Source organism: Dioscorea cayenensis, chromosome 9 (assembly GCF_009730915.1).
Source record: "Dioscorea cayenensis subsp. rotundata cultivar TDr96_F1 chromosome 9, TDr96_F1_v2_PseudoChromosome.rev07_lg8_w22 25.fasta, whole genome shotgun sequence".
NCBI classification, from domain to species: Eukaryota; Viridiplantae; Streptophyta; class Magnoliopsida; order Dioscoreales; family Dioscoreaceae; genus Dioscorea; species Dioscorea cayenensis.
In genome coordinates, this window is record NC_052479.1 from 26370067 (window position 1) to 26390287 (window position 20221).

At 33.0% G+C, this 20221-nt stretch overlaps 1 protein-coding gene across 1 annotated transcript; it reads right to left on the bottom strand.

Annotated features, from left to right (window-relative positions):
- Nucleotides 1-243: 243 nt before the first annotated feature.
- LOC120268616 (proteasome adapter and scaffold protein ECM29-like) lies at nucleotides 244-11888 on the bottom strand. Its single transcript, XM_039275938.1, has 14 exons — nucleotides 11652-11888; nucleotides 11390-11557; nucleotides 11205-11296; nucleotides 10949-10967; nucleotides 10532-10668; nucleotides 10359-10449; nucleotides 10202-10284; nucleotides 9974-10080; nucleotides 8969-9121; nucleotides 7697-7761; nucleotides 5583-5670; nucleotides 5363-5441; nucleotides 5155-5263; nucleotides 244-277 (listed from the first exon to the last, which is right to left on the bottom strand). The coding sequence occupies exons 1-14, from the start codon at nucleotides 11832-11834 to the stop codon at nucleotides 272-274; spliced, it is 1380 nt and encodes a 459-aa protein (XP_039131872.1). The 5' UTR covers nucleotides 11835-11888; the 3' UTR covers nucleotides 244-271.
- Between the last annotated feature and the right edge of the window lie 8333 nt (nucleotides 11889-20221).

The following is a 20221-nucleotide window of genomic DNA, read 5'->3' on the forward strand; positions in this document are numbered from 1 at the left end:
AATAAAATATTGAACCACATTCATAAAAATTATTATTAAAAATAGTTATACAAAAACTAAAAAGAATCCTCTATAACCATTTAGACATATCACAGAGATAATGACATAAATAAAGCATCAAATAATAACTGAAGTAATGCTTAAATCAACAACGAGTCCACAAAAAGTGAACATATAATTTCTGAAAAAGTATCGAAAGAAAACTCACCCGCTTGACAGTTTCTAAGCAAAAGTGATTCAGATCTTTAAAACTACTGCTGGAGCCCTATTTTTAAAACTGAAAAATAGTCGAGAAAGCACTAACAGATTAATAAGAATGATGCCCTAGAAAAATATGAAAAATAAATTTAGTTTAGAAATGCCAAAGTCATTTACCATTAGCAGAAACCAATAACTGCCAGTACTTGAGCAGGAAGGTCAACAAAGTGAGGAATTGCTCAAAACCATAACGAATCCCAAAAGGGCAAAAAGAATTGATTCAGATTTATTTTTGAGATCACTAAAGGACATTGCATGAAATCAAATCTTCCAATTCACATTTAGGCATAAGAAAAATCAAAATGCCCTGTTTTAAGCATAAGAAGAAAAGATTTACTGAGTATCAGTTAGAATAAGTTAAGAGCTTCTTGAGCTTCTTCATAACCATAATCCCTTGTAAACTCGAGTCGAGACTCAAAAAGTGCTGAGCTCGTAAGTCAACCAGAGTTCAACTACAAAACAATTTCAAGAAATTGATCCAGAGCCAACCCGAGTTCACTAAACTCGGCTTAAGTCAGAGAGTCAAAACCAGGAGACTCAGGCCAGATATGCACGTGTTAATTATGGCAAGCCACAAAGTACTTGACCTGGCTCTGATCTATAACTGGTAGACTCAGCCAAGACAACTTGGCCAGTCAACCAACCATGCTTCAAAACAATTCCAACAAGTGCTTTCTTTCATGTCTCCTTAAGGCTTAAAATAAAAAATTAAAAATTAAAAAAATAAAATAAAAATCTCATTCAAAAAAATGAGTAATGGAGTAAACAAAAAAGCTGATCATTTATACAGATTTGAAATATGAATTCAGATTAAATCCCTAAACGAGAGCCAGAATAAAACATTATCTTTGGTTTAAATAAATAAATTGAATTCTTTTTTAAATAAAATTCTGATACTCATCAAAAATATGGTCCATCAATAAATAAAAAATTGAGAGGGAAATCTCAATCTCACATAATATCTCAACTTCTCAACAATGTTAAATTCTCAACAATGTCTGATTGGATGTGGCTTCCAGCGCAACTTGCATACTCATCATCTTATCCATACACTACATCATGACCTCCACAGCTATGACAGTTGGATTTCGCGCATTCTCTCTTTCATAACCTTGCTCTAGTTACCAACAACAGTGGTTTGATTGCCATACAGGTGATATCTTACCCCACTTCTCATAGACATGATCTCAAAATATATCTTAAACAAGGCTCAGATACCAAATTAATGCAGGCCAACTCTTAAAACTGGAAAAGCTCCAAAATTAACATTCTGTTTTCGATAACAAAACCAAGATTTATGACTATTTAAAGATGGGTGAAGATTGAAGGTTACATGTTGACAAGGGACCATGGATCGATGAAAAACTTAAGTTTAATAGGCTAAACTCCCCTTGACAGCTCAAAGTCTTTCATTAACAAGAATAGGAGTGAAACAAGGCAAATTTGATTACTACTTTGATTTAAAATTGAAAAAAATATCTCACTTATACAAGACAATATGCAGCTTACAAATGAAAGTATGAAAATGCACATTACCACTTATGACTTATTCTAGAAGTAAATACCAAGACCTACAAAATTTTGGATAGTTAGGGCCAAAAAACTATTCATCCTATTACAGAAATCATCAACAAAAGGATCTATTTATTTTAGGAAAGTATTCTCAGCCATGTCATTCGGTTTTGAGAGTTGTTATAAGTTAATTGAGAATTTGCAAAACTAAAGGGCTGATTTGTAAAAAGACTCATTAGGTGCTTTAAGTTATTAAAAAGGGGAAAAAAAGAAAAATGGGCTATTTGTGAATTATGTGATGGCTAATGAAAAAAGAGACTAATACTTATACAGGGGTTTATGAGAAATACAGGGGTTTATGAGAAAAAAGTATAACGTGGGGGTATTGAATAACATTATGCAGGATCAAATTTACTACAGGTCCACAAGATTTACTATGTCATATGTTCCATAACACATCATAGCTTGCATACATGTCCGCACACTTCGCAATTATGATGCACATCTTGAGAAGTCCATGACAAGGTCAACAAGGTGCACAAAATGGATTGCGTTGTATATTTTGTAGGGTCTCATGCCATGCATGCTTGACCACAGGCACCACAATCACAATACACTTGTTTTGTGAAGTCTAGAAGGAACTCTCTTGACATGACAAAATAAGTAAATGAAGATTATCTTCTCATAATGGAATAAGTTCATAATAAAAGAAACTCTCTTATTCATGCGGAGAGTTAATAAAGTTCTTTTCAGGAAAAGAGAAATCCATGATAAAGAAAGCCCCTTGTGATGATGAAGAGAGTTAATTGAGACGTCTTTCTCATAGTAGCCACCATGATAAAAAAGAAATTCTCTTGTGATGATGAAAAAAAGCTAATGACGACTTTTTCTCTTGATGAAAAGGAGCACATGCTAAATAAATTTTCACGTGATAACGAATAGAAGTTAATGGAGGCTATCTTCATGATGAGGACAAATCTATGATGAAATAAATCCACTTACAATGATGAAGAGAATTAATGGAGATGCTTTCCATATGATAAAGAAAAAAATTTGAATGAAAAAGAAAATTCTTTCGTGGTGGTAAAGAGGGTTCCTAAGGACTCTCTTTAAAGGAATAATTGAAGAGATTTATCTTGTGATGATGATGCTGAGCTAATAAAAACCACCTGGTCAAGATGAAGAGAAAATTGATGAAAGAAAGCTCTAGTGAGACACATTCAAAGGCAAAGATGAAAAGAATATGCATGTGCTATCTCTTAAAAAATCAAGAAAAAGGCATTCACAGACAAAACCTAAAGGTTAGGTTAAAGTGTTTCAGGTTATTAGAGTAACTAGTAGTCCCACATTGGTTAATTTCAAAAAATGGATTTGAAAATATAGCCATCCACAGACAAAACCTAAAGGTCAGGTTAAAGTGTTTCAGGTTATTAGAGTAACTAGTAGTCCCACATTGGTTAATTTCAAAAAATGGATTTGAAAATATAGGCATCCACAGACAAAACCTAAAGGTCAAGTTAAACTGTTACAAATATGAAGACACCAATGTCACCACAAAGATTCAAAGTCATGGAGAGGTTGAAGCCATGTCTAAGTTCATTATCTCAAATAAGTAGAAAGGAGTCAATGCCCCAATTTTTTTGTAAAGAATTTAAAGAGAATTGGCATATTTTATGATTGCAAAATCCCAAAGCAAGAGTGCGTGATGCAAACATAGAAATCCTAACAATGACTTTCTAGACACGTTAAAACCTTAAGCTTAGTGTAGCTCTAGTAGATTCCACTAGACTCCCTTCTTGCCTTCATAAACTAAGGATCATATAATTCAAGTCAAGAAAAGCATATTTAGCCCATGAAATCAATGACATAGTTTATTATCTTTAATTTTATTGCCACATTCGCACTTATTCCTTAATCGCAAGTTCTCACAAACTTGTCTCGGGTGATCAATAACAGGGGCAAGCACCTACTTGAAGTTACGAACCTATAATCACTTGAATACTTAGAAAAATAAAATAAAGAAAAAAAGAAAATTAGATGCGATCATAAATTTTGCATGGTCCTAATTACAATCAACACTGGGTATACATAAACAACACCATAAATGACAATATGTTTTAATGATGCTTGTAAATTTATAAAGGATTCACTATCCAACTATGTTAGGACAGCGGTGTTTTGAAATGTTTCTACAATTGTGCATGCGCAGTTTCTATGAGGATTTCAAATAAGCACAAGACTCATGCAGAAAATTTCCCGAAAGTTGCTTTTTATTTAATAAGCAAAAGATGATTGTAATACTTAAAAGTTATAAAACTAAAACAAGCTACTTTTCTTTATGTCGAGCTCCAAAGGAATGTTGAAGTAGAGTACTAAACAACTACTGAGATATGGAAAAACCTAAGAAAATCCAGTTGAACACAAATTAAAAGTTGTTAAAGATAAAAATCAACTTTAGTGAGGTAAGTACCATTTCTACTTTATAGGAACTTGATTTTCACTTAACCCCCACGAAGCATCTTAGGGCATGAGCATGCGCGGTGCACACATACCAGAAAGAAGAAAGAAGAGAAGAAGAAGAAGAAGAAGAAGAAGAAGAAGAAGAAAAAACTTAAAGGATCATTGATGTTCAATCTTTGTTGGCATAGATGCTAACATATTATTAATAAATGAACAGTTATTTCAAACATTGTAGGAACCTTTTCCATATAAGTATTAGTGTCCTAATTGTCCAACATTAGTTAATTTGGTAAATATGAATATGAATATGAACATATAAGCCAGGGTCTCTCATCTCACCAGCCTAAGCTTTTGTGTTAAATCATGCTTAGCACTATGTTTGCTTTGTATCTAACATGGTACAAAGATTGGTTAAATTAGTTTGTTTGGTTTGTTTTGTTTACGACAGTCTAATTAAATAGATTGGCACATATCAAAGGGGCGTATTAGAGTACATAATAGTCCCACATTAGTTAATTTGGTAAAATATGAATATGACTATATTACCTTGGACTCTCATCCTATCAGTGAAGGTTATGGGTTGAATCGTGTCCAAATAACATTGTAAATTCACATCTAACAACATGCATACAATAGATTTTTTAGCAAACAGATGCTCTACTACACAAAGGTGGAACAAAAATGATCTCTAACATCCATTACATGGTAACAAAGCATTTTAATGTAAAAAAGAAAGATTTAGACAAATATGTCAAAAGATGAGGCACAAACTAAGAAAAATGTTAGCTCAATAAGGAAATATTAATATAATAGTTATATTATATGCATTCGCAACAGAAGTCACCACGAGAAAGACGCAATCAGCAATTGGTAGAAATAAAAGTACTCATAATGTAATTAATTCTTTTAAAATAATAGCGCTACCTTGTAAGCTATTGCAAGTGAAGTGACTGATTCTTGAATTGTAAGGCGAATTGATTGATCCTCCAATTTTAAAGCATTGAAAAGTCGAACAGCCATGTCAATTTTTTCTCTGATATAAAATAATATCTTACATAAAATTCATGCTGACAAAGCAATAACCATAAAAGCCATTTTAACACAAGTGAGAGCTATTAGCATGAAAGCATGCCTGAAAAGATTAGGCAAGCGGGATGCAAGTAAGCCGATTGCTTGGAAAGCAAAAGATTTAACATCACCAGCAGTAGCATCTGGAAGTTCAACATGAAAGCACTGGTTAAGCAAGAAGTTTAGGCGCCTCAATACATAACAAAATGGCACTGGAAAAATATATTTATATAAATGTTATATTAGTAATAAAATTCTGTTGAGGAAGAAAAGGTGGAATCTACCTGCTTCTGTAACTGAAGAACCATCAAGAGAACGTAATATTCCACTCAAAACAACAGGGCCCATAAGTCTTAATTGATCCATAACTGACTGTACAATGGCAATGAAGTCAACATATGCAGGTCATGTTAATAACAAACAATAAGTATTCTGCGTTGAGGATCATCACATATCCCTGACATGCATACAATTCAGTTGCTCAAATAAAATCAGTTGCCTTAAATAAGTTTAGGAGCAAACGAACGGAAATTGAATTTACAATAATTATTGATATCCTAATAGGCAAGAAAATGTATTAGACAATTATCATATGAGAGAGCCCCTCAAGCAGTAAAAAGCGGCACAGGAAAGAAACATATCCATGTCCAGAGCGAGAATTAAAAAAACTCAAAACTGCTGGCAGTCACAACTTTTTATGAGCCAGCTACAATTGAATTATCCGATCACAGTATTATACTAGAGCGCTGCAAACGATGGGTACTTTAAGTACTACAACCTGTATAAAAAGTCAAGGCACAAAGGTGGCTGTGTCACGTCATTATTGAACTAATTCCACTGCATCAGTTGTAAGCCTGTATAACTTAAGATATTAAATTTGTTTAATCTCAATAATTGTATCGATTTTTCGATAGGTTAGAATTCAGTTCCCTCAAGGAAGCTAGAAAGGTTGCTAGACATGCTCCACGTTCTTTATTTCCAAACATCTTAAGTTGAAGCCTCCAATGATGACACCTTATTCATGTAAAATACTCCATGACTATGCTTGGTCCAAATTTCAATAAACCGTAGTTAGCCAGAGTCATTAAAATGTAGGATAATCCCACTGATGCTAAAATAAATCCAGAAACCATTAGATCTTCATAATGATTGGATCAAGTGGTCTGGAGCATATTTAGCAGATAATTAGCATCACCTTCTACTTCATTAAATTGGGGTCTATGCCACCATACCATCTGTTTTAGTAGATCAAGGACTCCAAATGTGTAATTAACCTTAGATATTTAATAGGGGAAAACAGTATGGCTTGTGCTAGATGTCCCTTAACTACATTCAATCCAACAAACTGCTTGACCTATGATATTTGCCTACATGAAAGGATGCATGATGAATTACATCTCCACCTACCCACTAACTGTCAAGGTTCTAGTTGCAAAGGTTCTACCCGTGTTCCAGAATACTAGCAATCTCCTTAATCAAAACTCATAATCTATTTGAACACCCAAAGACACTCAAATCAAACTCGTTTAGTTACCCTTCCTGTGAAAGTGTATGGTTCAGATTTCCAGGAGGTTCTAAAAAAAAGGATGGAGTTTCTGAAAACTTCAGCACCCCACTTCCACACAAGTAGGCTCAGAACCATAAAGGGCTGAGGTCACTCAAAACTTCAGCACCCCACTTCCACACAAGTAGGCTCAGAACCATAAAGGGCTGAGGTCACTCAAAACTACTAAAAAACAACCACCAATTAAGAAGACAGTTTACATGACATTCTGACTGGAACAGAAGGACCATTGTGCTAAATATTTTAAGGACATCACTAGTTTGATTGCAGGCGAACTTCAGAGAGGAAAATTACCCAGCACTATATGGACGGAAAAGCATATGGTCAAGGAAAGAGGATCCTGCTAAAATGTCAGGTTCAAAAACTGCACGAAATCTTACCATTAGTTTCCACCTAGTCAAGGAGCAATGCTTTCACTTCTTAGTCATTACTTACAGTAAAAGGAATATGCATCTCAAAACAGTCATGGTGGTAACAGTATTCTATACAGACAGCTACAAATTACAGAATATACCATTCTGGATATGCATTAATTTATATTTTATGAAAAATTTATGCTACTCATTTTTTGTTGCATAAACTCTTCATAATGGCCTTAGCTAATATAGTTAAGAGAAGAGATATCAAACTTGAGTGCATTCAGATCAGAAAAGATTCTATATCATCAACTCAAGTTTAATAGTTTTCAATGATGAATCTTTTCCGCACATTAAGGGAAGGCAAACTTCAAATTTACTTTTCTATAAACTACCATGAAGATGAACTCAAGCCACTTAGGAGTCAATCGGGTAAACAAAATAAAGAGATTTCTCAATATTAAAGCCAAATGCTTACATGCTTAAATACCCAGACAGTGAATTCCATTCCCAACTGCTTCAACCGTGAAGTGGTCCCACTTCCTACAGCAAAAAGGAAGTTAAGGAAGCAACTAGAATGAAAGCAGGCACAAAAACAAAAGCAAATTGACCACAAGAACATTCATCTAATATTGCGTTGGCAAAAAGTCAGAGCAGTAAATCAAAAATAACCACAAAAACAGGGGAAAAAAAAAGAGCATGTAAAAGCACATCCACTGAATTTTATATTTGCTTGTTAAAGAAGGAAAAAGCCTGAAACCATCTCCGTATTTGCTTTCCATTTGCTAAATAGGTTATGCATGACACAAGTAAAAAAAAAATCAGAATATATATCAATACAAATACACCGTGTGCAATTGCTCTATCAAAAGCAAGTGAATTAATACATTCATTTCTAATGCTACACTGCCCCCAATGATCAAATAACGTCTGAACAATGCAGCATGCTAATTGATAGCTAATACTTCATTATGAAAGTCAGAAATAGCTTGTTTTTGAGCTATCAAAGCACAGCCATCAAGCTCAAACATTTCTCAATATTATTAAAAAAAAAAAAGTCTTTATAGAAAGGTCAGTTGCATCTTCTACATAGTAAAGAAGCAGCCTAAGGGACAATGGAGACCATAAGCTCCAACAGCTTCTAAGAAAACATTTATATACATTTTTAAAAATCCACACAAGCATGAGCAAAACTGAAGGACCAGTTAAGAAGTGTTGGAGGGCCCCTCACACAAGTTAGCGCAGGGCCCACCACCCAGCAGAAAATACTAGAGCATATGGGGAGAAGAAATATAACGAAGGCATTACAAACATACTAAACAGACAAAATCAAATTTGAGTCATTTAGAATTCCAAGCATGAGAACATGACTGCCCAAAATGAACGGAAAAATATATGTAGAATAATAGTTGTGGGCCAGTAATTCACTGATTACTACTCTAATGTATCTGTACAAAATCTTCACCTTCATGCAACCATTTTCCTTTCAAGTCACAGTCACTACTTTCACACATTTAACAATCTGATTTATATTATCTGATTTATATTATTTGATAAAAAAATAGCATCATTTTCAACTATTTCCCCTTAGATGAACACATAATAAGCAACCAGAGAATAAAGCATTGTAAACTCTGCAATTTTAACAAATAGAATCAAGGAGACATGGGGAGAAAACAAGATGAAACATTTAAAGTGTGTTAAGGATTGGATATGGCTAACTGATGATCTGATGCAGCCTATATGTTACCATAGATGCAGCCAAATATGCACTGGAGTGTTGATGGAAAAGAATTTGCTGCAACAATGGAGCGGCAGAAAACACTCATGATCCTCACTCTCAGTGCAACATTCACAGGAGATACCCTTGAGTCTTCTGGTATATTTTCAACCCCAGTGTTACCTGCAATTACCAAATAAGCTCAGTTTATTGTCATGAGATGAGAGGAAACATAGTATTAATTTAATAACATTGGTAATTATAAAATCATGAGTAGAACTTTTTAGAATATAAATAGTGGCATGAAGGTTTCTTCTTTTCGTATCATAATAAATCGTTGTCTTGAGTCATGTAAAGATTAAATGTATTATGTATGTTTTGAGAGCTAATGAGTTGTTGCAAAATAATTGTTAAATACCCTAACTCTATGTTGATCATCTTCATTAAAACTTGATTCTCAATCCAAATCACCTCTATTAACACGAAATTATTCTCCACAGTCCATCACAGCAATATAAACTGACATAACTATAAACATCCTTCAACTTGCAGCAAAACAACTTGAAACCAAATTTGAGAGGCGAATTGTTTTGCTTTACTATACGCTACAGATGCAAGTCAACTTACATGTAAATAAACGGCTTGCATGTCACCAAACACCGAAAAATGACCAAATTATATGTAAGTAGACTAGCAATACACTGACTTACTATATACGAAAGAAGGCCCTACATCAATGTCAATGTAGATATGCATGTGTACATAAATATAGACATATGTGCGTGTATATACAAATATAGGTGTGACAAATCAGCATGCACAGCTTCAAACACATACATATCTCTTTGACACACTTGGTGATAAAGTCAGTATAAAAATTAGGAAGAGATAACTCTTTTGATAAACCCAGTCATAGCTATAAAAAGCACTTGCTTATGTGTCTGGGATAATATCTCACGAATAATGCAGCCAAAATATTTAGAATTGAAAATACTATTGTCCGCATGTAACCTTAGAAGTTAGACAACTGCATACCATTAAAAAGAAAAAAAAGTCTTTTTATCAAATTGGAATCATCTATGTTGGCGCCTGCAGCTTTCTTCTTTAAGAGCTCCTCACTTCTCTTAATAACAAGTCCATGACTGCAATCATAAGAATGGACAGGAAAAACTTGATTAAAAATGTCAAATAGAGATAAAACAAAAATCAAAATCAAAATCTTAGGATTTCATTTTGTTCTATTGGATGATGAACAACAAATACCTGTCTGCAGAACCAGCTAGATACAGAGGATAGACAATCTCGGGTGCCAAATCCATAGCTTCTATGACATTCAAAATCCCAACCTTGATTGCCATGTAGAACAGAGTGATTAAGAATCAATATTATTGATACAGTAAGATCAAGACAATCTATTTACCTTCCTCGACACAAGCAAATCTCCTTTTAGCGGAAGCTTTCCAGTGACACGTTCAGATTGCGAAACTGATAGCCCTGGAGGGCATCTGGCACTAAAAAAATGCATTAGTAAACAATCATCACTTTGAGTATTTTGATGTTCATAACCAGCCATCCATATCGCATGTGTCATACCCATGAGAAAGCGGTTGGTACAAAAGCATGTGTAGGCAAAAATCAACAAAAATTTGGCCATCCCTTCCACTGCCTATATCCTTGAATTTTGCTCCAATATTTTCATCAAGACTAGTTGAATGGCACTCACCAATGACCTGATATAAAAGCTAGCTTCTGTAAAGGGAAGCACTCAGGCAGAGGAGCAAGAAAATAAATGCATACAAATTTTTATGCCCAAAATTATACTAATCTAAACTTCAGCATAATCCACATCTAAGTATGGGGCATGCTTAAATTTCAAGCACTCCATAAAAAAGTGATGATCAAATTTCATCTGATAGCAGCAGAAAGATAAATGACATATAAGGATCACTCTATATCATCTGACGCCTTAATGCTTAGTACATCAAACTGAATTAGACCAAAGGAAATTACAATTATAAGCTTGATTGTTCTATTTGTTAATGAATAAGACTAAAACTGGTCAAAAAAATAAAATAAAATAATAATAAATTTAAAAATAGAAAACACCTTTTATGAACTAAATGCAGAAAATAACAAGGATAAATAACAGAAGCACCATTTTAAAATAGAAGCTAAAGATGCTCAAAAGGGTACTTCTAAAGATGATAAAAAAGCAGCTGATAACCCAACAAAATTTCGCACATTGAAGGCTTGAAGCCCAACTCACCTTTTGTGACAATTCTGAGAATAATATCTTGGTGCTGACTCGGAAACTTTGAAATATCGGCTAATAGCTCCGGAGCCATGTTTGCCTTTATCCTGGAACTCAAAAAACCACAAAGACACCATCAAATCCAACAAACAACAACCCATTGCAGCACAAGAACAGAAAAAAACTCAACAAAAACTAACCACGACAGGCATGCGATCAAATGCCATCTCAATATAAACTACACAGAAATTCCTAACCATGGGCGCGCCACTAAATTCTCTGTACATACTCCATAACTGAACCAAGGGCAATCCAATTTCCGGATGGTGCTTAACCCTCTTGTTCACATGGCTTAGAATCTCCATGACCTACAACAAACACTCAACTACCATGAAAAGCCCAAACAAAACCCTATGCAAGACAACCGATAGTGATCAATTCCGAAAAGAAAACAGGAAATACCAATTTGCGGATGGAAGGGGAAGAGGAGGAGAGGGAGGAGATGGAGTAAGGGAGGATCCTGGTAAGAAGGCCTTGGAGCTTGTGGTCGTCAGCCAAGGCAAGGCTAGTGAGCATCCGATCGAGCATCTCCTCTCGATCAGCATCCGAAGGCGTTGCCGCCGATGAAGAAGATGTCTCGGCCATGGCTGATTTTCTTGCCTGCTTCGACTTCAAGAAAGGAGCGAGTGAAATATAGCATATGGTGTTCGGGCTTTTTTTAGGGAAAAGACCATAAAAGGATGTTTAATTATTTTTAGGGGTCGTTTGGTTCGTGTTAATGACATATTACCACTGAACGAGATTACTGCCATGGTAATACGAATGTGAATATTATATGGGTGAAAAATATCATGCGTGATTTAATATAACCACGTTTCGATTTGGGAACTCTTATTATTTGCTTTTTCACTAGAATCAATTTGTTAAAAACATAAAAAGTTATAAGACTACCACGATGAATCCAAAGATAGACACTAAATTTCGTGAATAATAGGATTACCACTTTCTTGGTAATATTTATAAAGTTGAGTAATGCTGATATTATCATACAGATTACCACTAATACAATGTCAAACGTGGTAATATTTTCAGATTACCACATAACACATGGTAATCCTTCGATATTACCGCGATTCAAACGGCCTTTTAAAGTAATCAAATAAATATGGGGTAAAATGCCTATATTGTTTTATATATATATATATATAATGAAGGTGAGGGTAGATCATTAAAAAAGGCCAAGACGTGGGAAAACTTCGGTAAAACATATGGGGAGGGATCCATGCATATATACATATTGGGACCATCCACACATAACTGCTACTCATATTCCATGATTTGAGCTCTCACCACATATAAAAGGTTTTAACGAGACTTGGCTACCAATAAACCATTAGTCGTTGGTCTATATTGTCACTCAATTAGGTGAGTAACAAATACTTTTTGGTCATCTAATTATAAAAAAAATCAATTAGATCACCCAACTTAAGAATTATGTTTAATTTCATCACACAAACACTTACATTGTTAATTATAGCCCACATTCTAAAAGCTGTTTTTTATATATTTGACTGTTTTTTGTCAATTGGGTTTTTTTAATTTTTTTTAAATCTCTTTTCCAAGCTAATATTGTGATAAACTTTTGTTCCCTTATTGGTTGGGTGTTTCTAATACATGACAAAGTATTGAGAGAATGTCTAGTGTTCCACATGAACAACCTAACTAAGTGATTTCTCCTTCTCATTTCTCTCCCTCTAGATATATATATAATATACATCTATCTATCTATCAATCCTAGGCTTTGACAATTGGTGTATGATTCTTGATTTTTTTAAATAAATGATGAGGCCAATGGGAAGTAAAGTATAGTAATATATACTTACTCTTAATTCTATTCCCTAAAAACTCTCATTCCTAAACTTTCATTTTGAAGAAGACATTTGGTGGTTTTTGATTAGTTAACAAATCCATCATGATTCTATTATCTAAAAGACTGCTTTTTCCTTCTGGTGCCTCTTGATTATCCCCTAGAAACTCTCATTAGACTTTCCCCCCTCCGTGGTGGCTTTTGAAAAGCTAACATATCACATCTTCATTGAACTTGTGATAAGGACATCTCTTCCTTCCATTCACATGAGCCTTTCAAGCTTAAAAACAACGTACTCTTAATTTTATCCCTTAACTTCATGGTGACTTTTGAGTAGTTAACATGTTACATCTTGATTGACCTTGTAAGGGCATTGCTTCCTTCCATGCATATAAGTCTTTCAAGTCAAGTTTGAAGTCTATCTCCTAAACACTTTCATTCGTAAACTAAATTTTGAAGAAGACATTTGGTGTTTTTTTATTAGCTAATAAGTCGCATCGGGATTCTACCTGCTAAAGACTTTCTCTTCTTCTTGACGACTCTTGATTAGCTAACATGTCATATCTTCAAAACTTCCATTCCTAAACTTTAATTTTGAAGAAAATACTTGGTGTTTTTTATTAGATAACATGTCAAATCGCGATCCTATCCTCTAAAGACTTTTTCCCTTTTTCGTGGCGACTTTTTGAGTAATTGTAGCACATTGGTTATGTCGTAACTCAACCAAAAGATAAATAATGTTTTGTTAGCAATTGAGAATAACCTTCCTTTTCTTATCTACACGTCCGACTACCAAGTTTGAAAAATAGAGGAAGAAAAAAATAAAAAAAGAAAAATAAAAAAAGAAAGTGTTATTTATGAAATTATTTTAGGTGATGATCAACCAACACTACAAGAAAAACATGAATTTGGCACTATTTATTTGTCACGGTTTTGATTCCGTGCCAAATTTGTCACGGAACTTGGCACCAAATCCAAAGATAGTGACAACATGTCACCAGTATTTTAGCACGGTTCATTAAATCGTGACAATTTTGTCATGGTATTTAGCACAATTTATGTTTTCTTCTAAAATTTAGACAAAAATCCGTGACAAAACCATGCCAAAAACCGTGACAAACACATTAACCCTTTTCTTTTGTCATGGATTTTTGGCACAACCAAAAATAAACCCATGCTAAAACCGCGATAATGGAGTACTAAGGCATTTTGAGCGCGTTTTTGGCACGACAACGCCTATACTGCGTACAAAAACCGCGACAAACACATCTACCTTTTGTTGTCATGGTTTTTGGCACGACAAAGATACAACTGTGCCAAAAACTGTGACAATAGAGTACATGACATTTGTTACAGTTTTTGGCATGGTATAGGCTTGGCCGTGCCAAAAACTATAACAAAAACATCAACCCTTTCTTTTTCATGGCTTTTGGCACACCCTAAGGAAAAATCGTGCCAAACACCGTGACAATGGAGTACATGGCATTTGGCACGGTTTTTGGCACAATTTTACCTTTACCGTGCAAAAAACCGTGATAAATACATCAACCCTTTTTTGTCACGGTATTGGCACGGTAAAGTAATACCGTGCCAAAAACCATGACAATAGAGTATATGACATTTGTCATGTTTTTGGCATGATTTTAGGTTTTCATGCAAAAAACCGTGACAAAAAAGGGTTGATGTGTTTGTCACGGAATTTGGCAAGACAAAGTTATAAACCGTGCCACAAACCATGACAAACACATCAACTCTTTTTTATTACAGTTTTTGGCACGGTCTTATCTTTGCAGTGCCACAAACCATGACAAATAAAGGGTTGATGTGTTTGTCACAGTTTGTGGCACGGTAAAGGTAAAGCCGTGCCAAATGCCTTGTACTCCATTGTCACGGTGTTTGGCACAATTTATAACTTTGTCGTGCCAAAATCCGTGACAAACACATCAACCATTTATTTGTCACAGTTTTTGGCACGACAAAGGTAACACCTTGCCAAAAATTGTGACAAATGTCATTTGCTCTATTGTCACAGTTTTTGGCACGGTTTTACATTTTCCGTGTCAAAAACCATGACAAACACGCCATCCTTTCTTTTGTCACAGTTTTTTGCACCGTCAACCTAAAACTGTAGTAAAAACTTAATTTTACTCTATATTTATAATAATTACATAAATTAGATAAATATAAATTTTGTTGCATAATTTAATTACGCATACACATGATATGTATATTTATAATAATTATACTCTATTTATAATAATTACATAATAATTATACTCTTTATATAATAATTGTTTACCCACAATAAAAAAAGGGAAAATTTCTTGCATACACCTGCAAAACCATAAAATTGCTTAAATACCCTCATAAAAAATACTATTTGCTTGCATACAACCATAAAATTAACTTTTTTACTTATATATCCTTGCCGTTAGTTACTCGATAGCCACCCGTTAAAGGTTTATAGAATTAACCATAGTTCCCACTTAACCCCATTTAGCAAAAATTACCCATTACTCCTTAACATCGTCTCAATCAAGCTATTTGAGAAAAAAATTCTCAAACTTCTCAACCACTCAGCAACCATCTTTTGAGGGTTCCCTTTTTCACCAATTCCTTCAAACCATGCCATCTCACTTGTCGACTTTTTCAAATCGGGCGCCGAGACGCCCATGTCATGTCCCCGGAGGTTCCAACTTAACCATACTAAACCATCTCAACACCGGCTATGCCCGACACCGTGGCATTTGCGCATGTGTCGTTACCTTCACCGTTAGATGTCTCAGCATGATCAACGCCGTCGCCGTCGCTTACTCGGAGAACCTCCCAATCGTGTTCATCGTCGACAGGCCAAACACCAACTTAAAAATTCATGATTTTTAATAATTTTTAAAAATAATTAAACCGTATATAAAAAAAAAACTACATTGGTTATCTATAATTTAAATAATTTAAAGTCTATAAAATATAATAAAAAAAAATTGATGGATATATTAACAAACCCATAATAGTCATTTGTTTAATGAAATGAGTAATGTGAAAAAAAAAATTTAGAGGGGTATATAAGCAAACTTATTTTGATAATTTACCCTTATTTCATCTATTGATTTAACACCATTAAGAGTCAACTTAACTATAGAGACATATAAGTAAATATAATTGATTTGTAGGGGTATACAAGCAAATATCATTTTTATGAGGGTATTTAAGTAAATTCATGATTTTACAAGGGTATGCAAGTAAAAAGCCCTAAAAAAAACTTAATTTTTTTCTTGCATAATATTTTCTTAGAAACTCTCTACTATGCTTCACAAAGATATATGAGAATTTTGTTGCATAATTTAATTATGCAAACACATGATATTTTTTATTTATAATAATTATACTCTATTTATAATAAGTTAAAATTGCTAAAAACACCCCCAAAGTTTGCAATATGCACAGATTCTCCCCCTAAATTTGAATATCCATAAAAACCCCTTCTTTTTCAATACAATGATTTTTAAACCCCCCATGCATCTAATAGTGATTGATATAGTTAATTTAAAATTTTTTTGACGAAATTGTCCCTTATGTGGGAAGTTGTGGGAAGTGTAACAGGGTTTAACTATAATGCCCTTGGGTGCAATGAGTTTCTATTTAAAACATGAGGCTTTCTGTTTAAAATATGAGGTTCTGTTTAAAAAATAAGTTTTCTGTTTAAGAAATGAGTACATGCATTACTCTTCATGCTAACCTAAATTCTTTTGTTTGTAGTAATAAGTTTGTTTGTAGTTATAATGTAATCATGCTAACCTAAATTTTTCCCACAAACTTATTAAATTTTTAATGTAAATATCGTTATCTCCATATAATAAAAAATGACCATCTTTATGCTTGTTTGTCTTTGTTTAATTATTGATGTTTCTGTTTAATATATTGTGTTTACGTTTAAAAAAGTGTTTAAATATCATTGTTTCTATTTAAATATGTACGAGTGGCCAAGATTAATTGGTTTTTATACCCAAGATTAATTTGTCATGTAAATATTGGTTTTTCTGTTTAAATATCAATGTTTCTATTTAAAAAATGAGTTTTCTGTTTAAGAAAATAAAGTTTCTGTTTAAGAAATGAGATTTTTGTTAGATTTCTGTTTAAAAAATGAGCTCTCTGTTTAAAGAAATGAGCTCTTTGTTTAAGAAATGAGTTCTCTATTTAAGAAATGAGTTCTCTATTTAAGAAATGAGTACATGTATTACTCTTCATGCTAACCTAAATTCTTTTGTTTGTAGTTATAAGTTTGTTTGTAGTTATAATGTAATCATGCTAACCTAAATTCTTTTCTACAAACTTATTAAATTTTTAATGTAAATATCGTTATCTCCATATAATAAAGAACAATCGTCTTTATGCTTCGTTGTCTTTGTTTAACTATCAATATTTCTGTTTAATATATTGTGTTTACGTTTAAAAAAGTGCTTAAATATCGTTGTTTCTATTTAAATATGTACGAGTGACCAAGATTAATTGGTTTTTATACCCAGGATTAATTTGTCACGTAAATATTGGTTTTTCTGTTTAAATATCAATGTTTCTGTTTAAAAAATGAGTTTTATGTTTAACAAAATGAGGTTTCTGTTTAAAAAAATGAGCTCTCTGTTTAAGAAATGAATTCTCTGTTTAAAAAATGAGTTCTCTGTTTTAAGAAATGGATACATGTAAAAAAATGCAAAAAGAATGAAAGAATGCATGCAAAAAGGTTTAAGGGCAATGATGGAATTTCATAATGCAGGGGGCAAAAAGGAAGTAAAACAATAAAGGAAGGGTTGTCTGAGGTATTCAAAACTCATAGGGGTTGTTTGGGAAGTTTTGAAATTCTTGATGGGTAAACAGTAAATTTCCCTTATAATAATTATGTACCCACAATAAAAATAACTTAAATTAATATGCTTACATAATATTTTCTTATAAAGTCTCTAATATACTTCACAAAAATATATCAGAATTTTTCTTGCATAATTTAATTACACGTACATATGATCTTCTATATTTATAATAATTATACTCTATTTATAATAAATTTTTATATTATAATTAATAATTAGATAAGTATAAATTAACTAATTTAATTAAAATGTTTTTTTTATGGAAACGTGTGAGGCCATATGTCGTAGGTTCCTTAAGCCCCACACTAATGGATCAACCCATACTGGAACCTATTAGATTGGAGAGAGCTGCAGACACATGTCTTAGTGCCATGCACTCGGTTGGTGGTGAGCATGAACACCAAAGAATTCAACACAATCATAGCATTAGACCTGCAAGACATCTACATGGAAATGTACCATATTGAACCACAACATATTCTGCAACTGTGCAGGCGATATGGAGTACATGGAGACATGGTGACGTCTTATGATGACGGTCAGCAGCTCTTCAACATTGTGCAGGTGATAGCAAAGGAACCATGCGAGGCGATCTAATAGGCGTTAGATGAAGTCGTGAGGTGTGTGAGCAACTATCATCTCTGTCATTATCAATTTTGGAGAGCGAAGGATTGCAACGGGTTACAAAAATTTGAAATCATAAATGTGACTGGATGAGGCATTAATGATATATTCATACCATATGTTTCTAAATAGGATTATTTTCATTTTAATAATAATAATAATAAACATATAATAATATCATATGCTACTAAGTATGATTATTTTTTTGTTAAATAATAATAAAAATAATAAAAAAATAATTTTTGGACATTGTGCTATTTAGTTTGTTGATGTTAAATTTTAATTTTTTTATTAAGAGATTGATTGCATTATTAGTGAGATGTCGGGAGGCAAATTTAATGAGTGATTTTTTTAAAAATTTTATATAAATTAAGTTTTATATTTATTTCTTAAAAAACTAAAATGTTTAGCTTTGTATCATCAAAGAACTAGTTTAAATTTTGATATTATTTTTTATATAATTGTGATAATATTAATATGTTAGAATTATAATAAATAAATAAATAAATAAATTAATAAATTAAAGAATTATAATACTTTCGGATTTCTTTAAAAATTAAAAATTAAGGAATAAATATATATATATATATATTTATTACAGAATAAAGAAATTATTATTATATATATTTATTATAATAATAATTATGAATATATAATAATAAAAAAATAATAGTAATAATTATTTTCATATTGATAGTGTAAATAATTATTTATATTATAAATAATATTGATAATGTAAATTATCATTTATATTAAGAAAAACAATTTTTTTTAATCAAGATGAAAAATCAACTCTATTTTCCTAATACATTCAATAAATCACATACCTTCATTATATTATAAACAATAAAGGCTTAAAAATATAGTGCATAAAAGGTGAAGTTAAAGTTTGGGAGAAACCCTAGGTCTAGTTTTTCCCAACCAGCTTAAAATTTCCCACTTTCTTTTTCCCACTGCCGCCAAACCCAAACCCATATTATTCTCCAACTCAAGAGCCCATCCGACAAGCTAGCGCCAAAGCCGACGATCCTTCAACCTCGGCGGCACCGACTCTCCATCCCCTGGTACTCCTCTCTCAATCTCCGCTTCTAATCCTCGCAAATCTGGTTTAAATCGACTCATAGAGCTTCGGATTTCATTGCTTGAGCTTGATTTTCATCCTGTTTCATTTATTCTTTCAAGATATTGTTGGATCGGCACAAGCGAAGCTGAAGCTGTACAGTTACTGGAAGAGCAATTGCTCTCAGCGTGTCATCATTGTTCTCAATCTAAAAGGTTTGTTGTTTTCCCTGGCTTTAAATTCATGTATAGCTTCGCTTTTAAAGATCATTTGCACCTTTTTTAGGGTTTCATTAATGTTTGCTTTGGGAGTGCTTTTGAAAAAGTTTGGATTATGAGTACAAGGCAGTGGATATTCTGAAAGGTGATCAGTTTGATCGAGGTATGGTGCCAAAAAAAATCTTAATTTTTTTTAAGATTTGAATTTTGTTTCTTCAAATTGGACTTTTGGCGTTGTTTCTGTTTGTGATTTTGTAGACTTTGAGAAGTTAAATCCAATTGGTTTTGTGCCGGTATTGGTGGATGGAGACACAGTAGTTGGTGATTTTTATGCTATTGTTCTTGTGAGTGGCTTGCACTTTGCCGTTTAGTTATATATATATATATATATATGAATT

Bases quoted from the DNA above. Each gene is read 5' to 3' on its own strand.
- LOC120268616 (XM_039275938.1), bottom strand. From the start codon at position 11,834: ATGGCCGAGACATCTTCTTCATCGGCGGCAACGCCTTCGGATGCTGAT. The intron at 10,285-10,358 runs GTAAATAGATTG...ATGGCAATCAAG, and splicing joins ATTTGCTTGTGTCGAGGAAG to GTTGGGATTTTGAATGTCAT. The intron at 9,122-9,973 runs GTATGCAGTTGT...TGGTAATTGCAG, and splicing joins ACTTTTTTTTCTTTTTAATG to GTAACACTGGGGTTGAAAAT.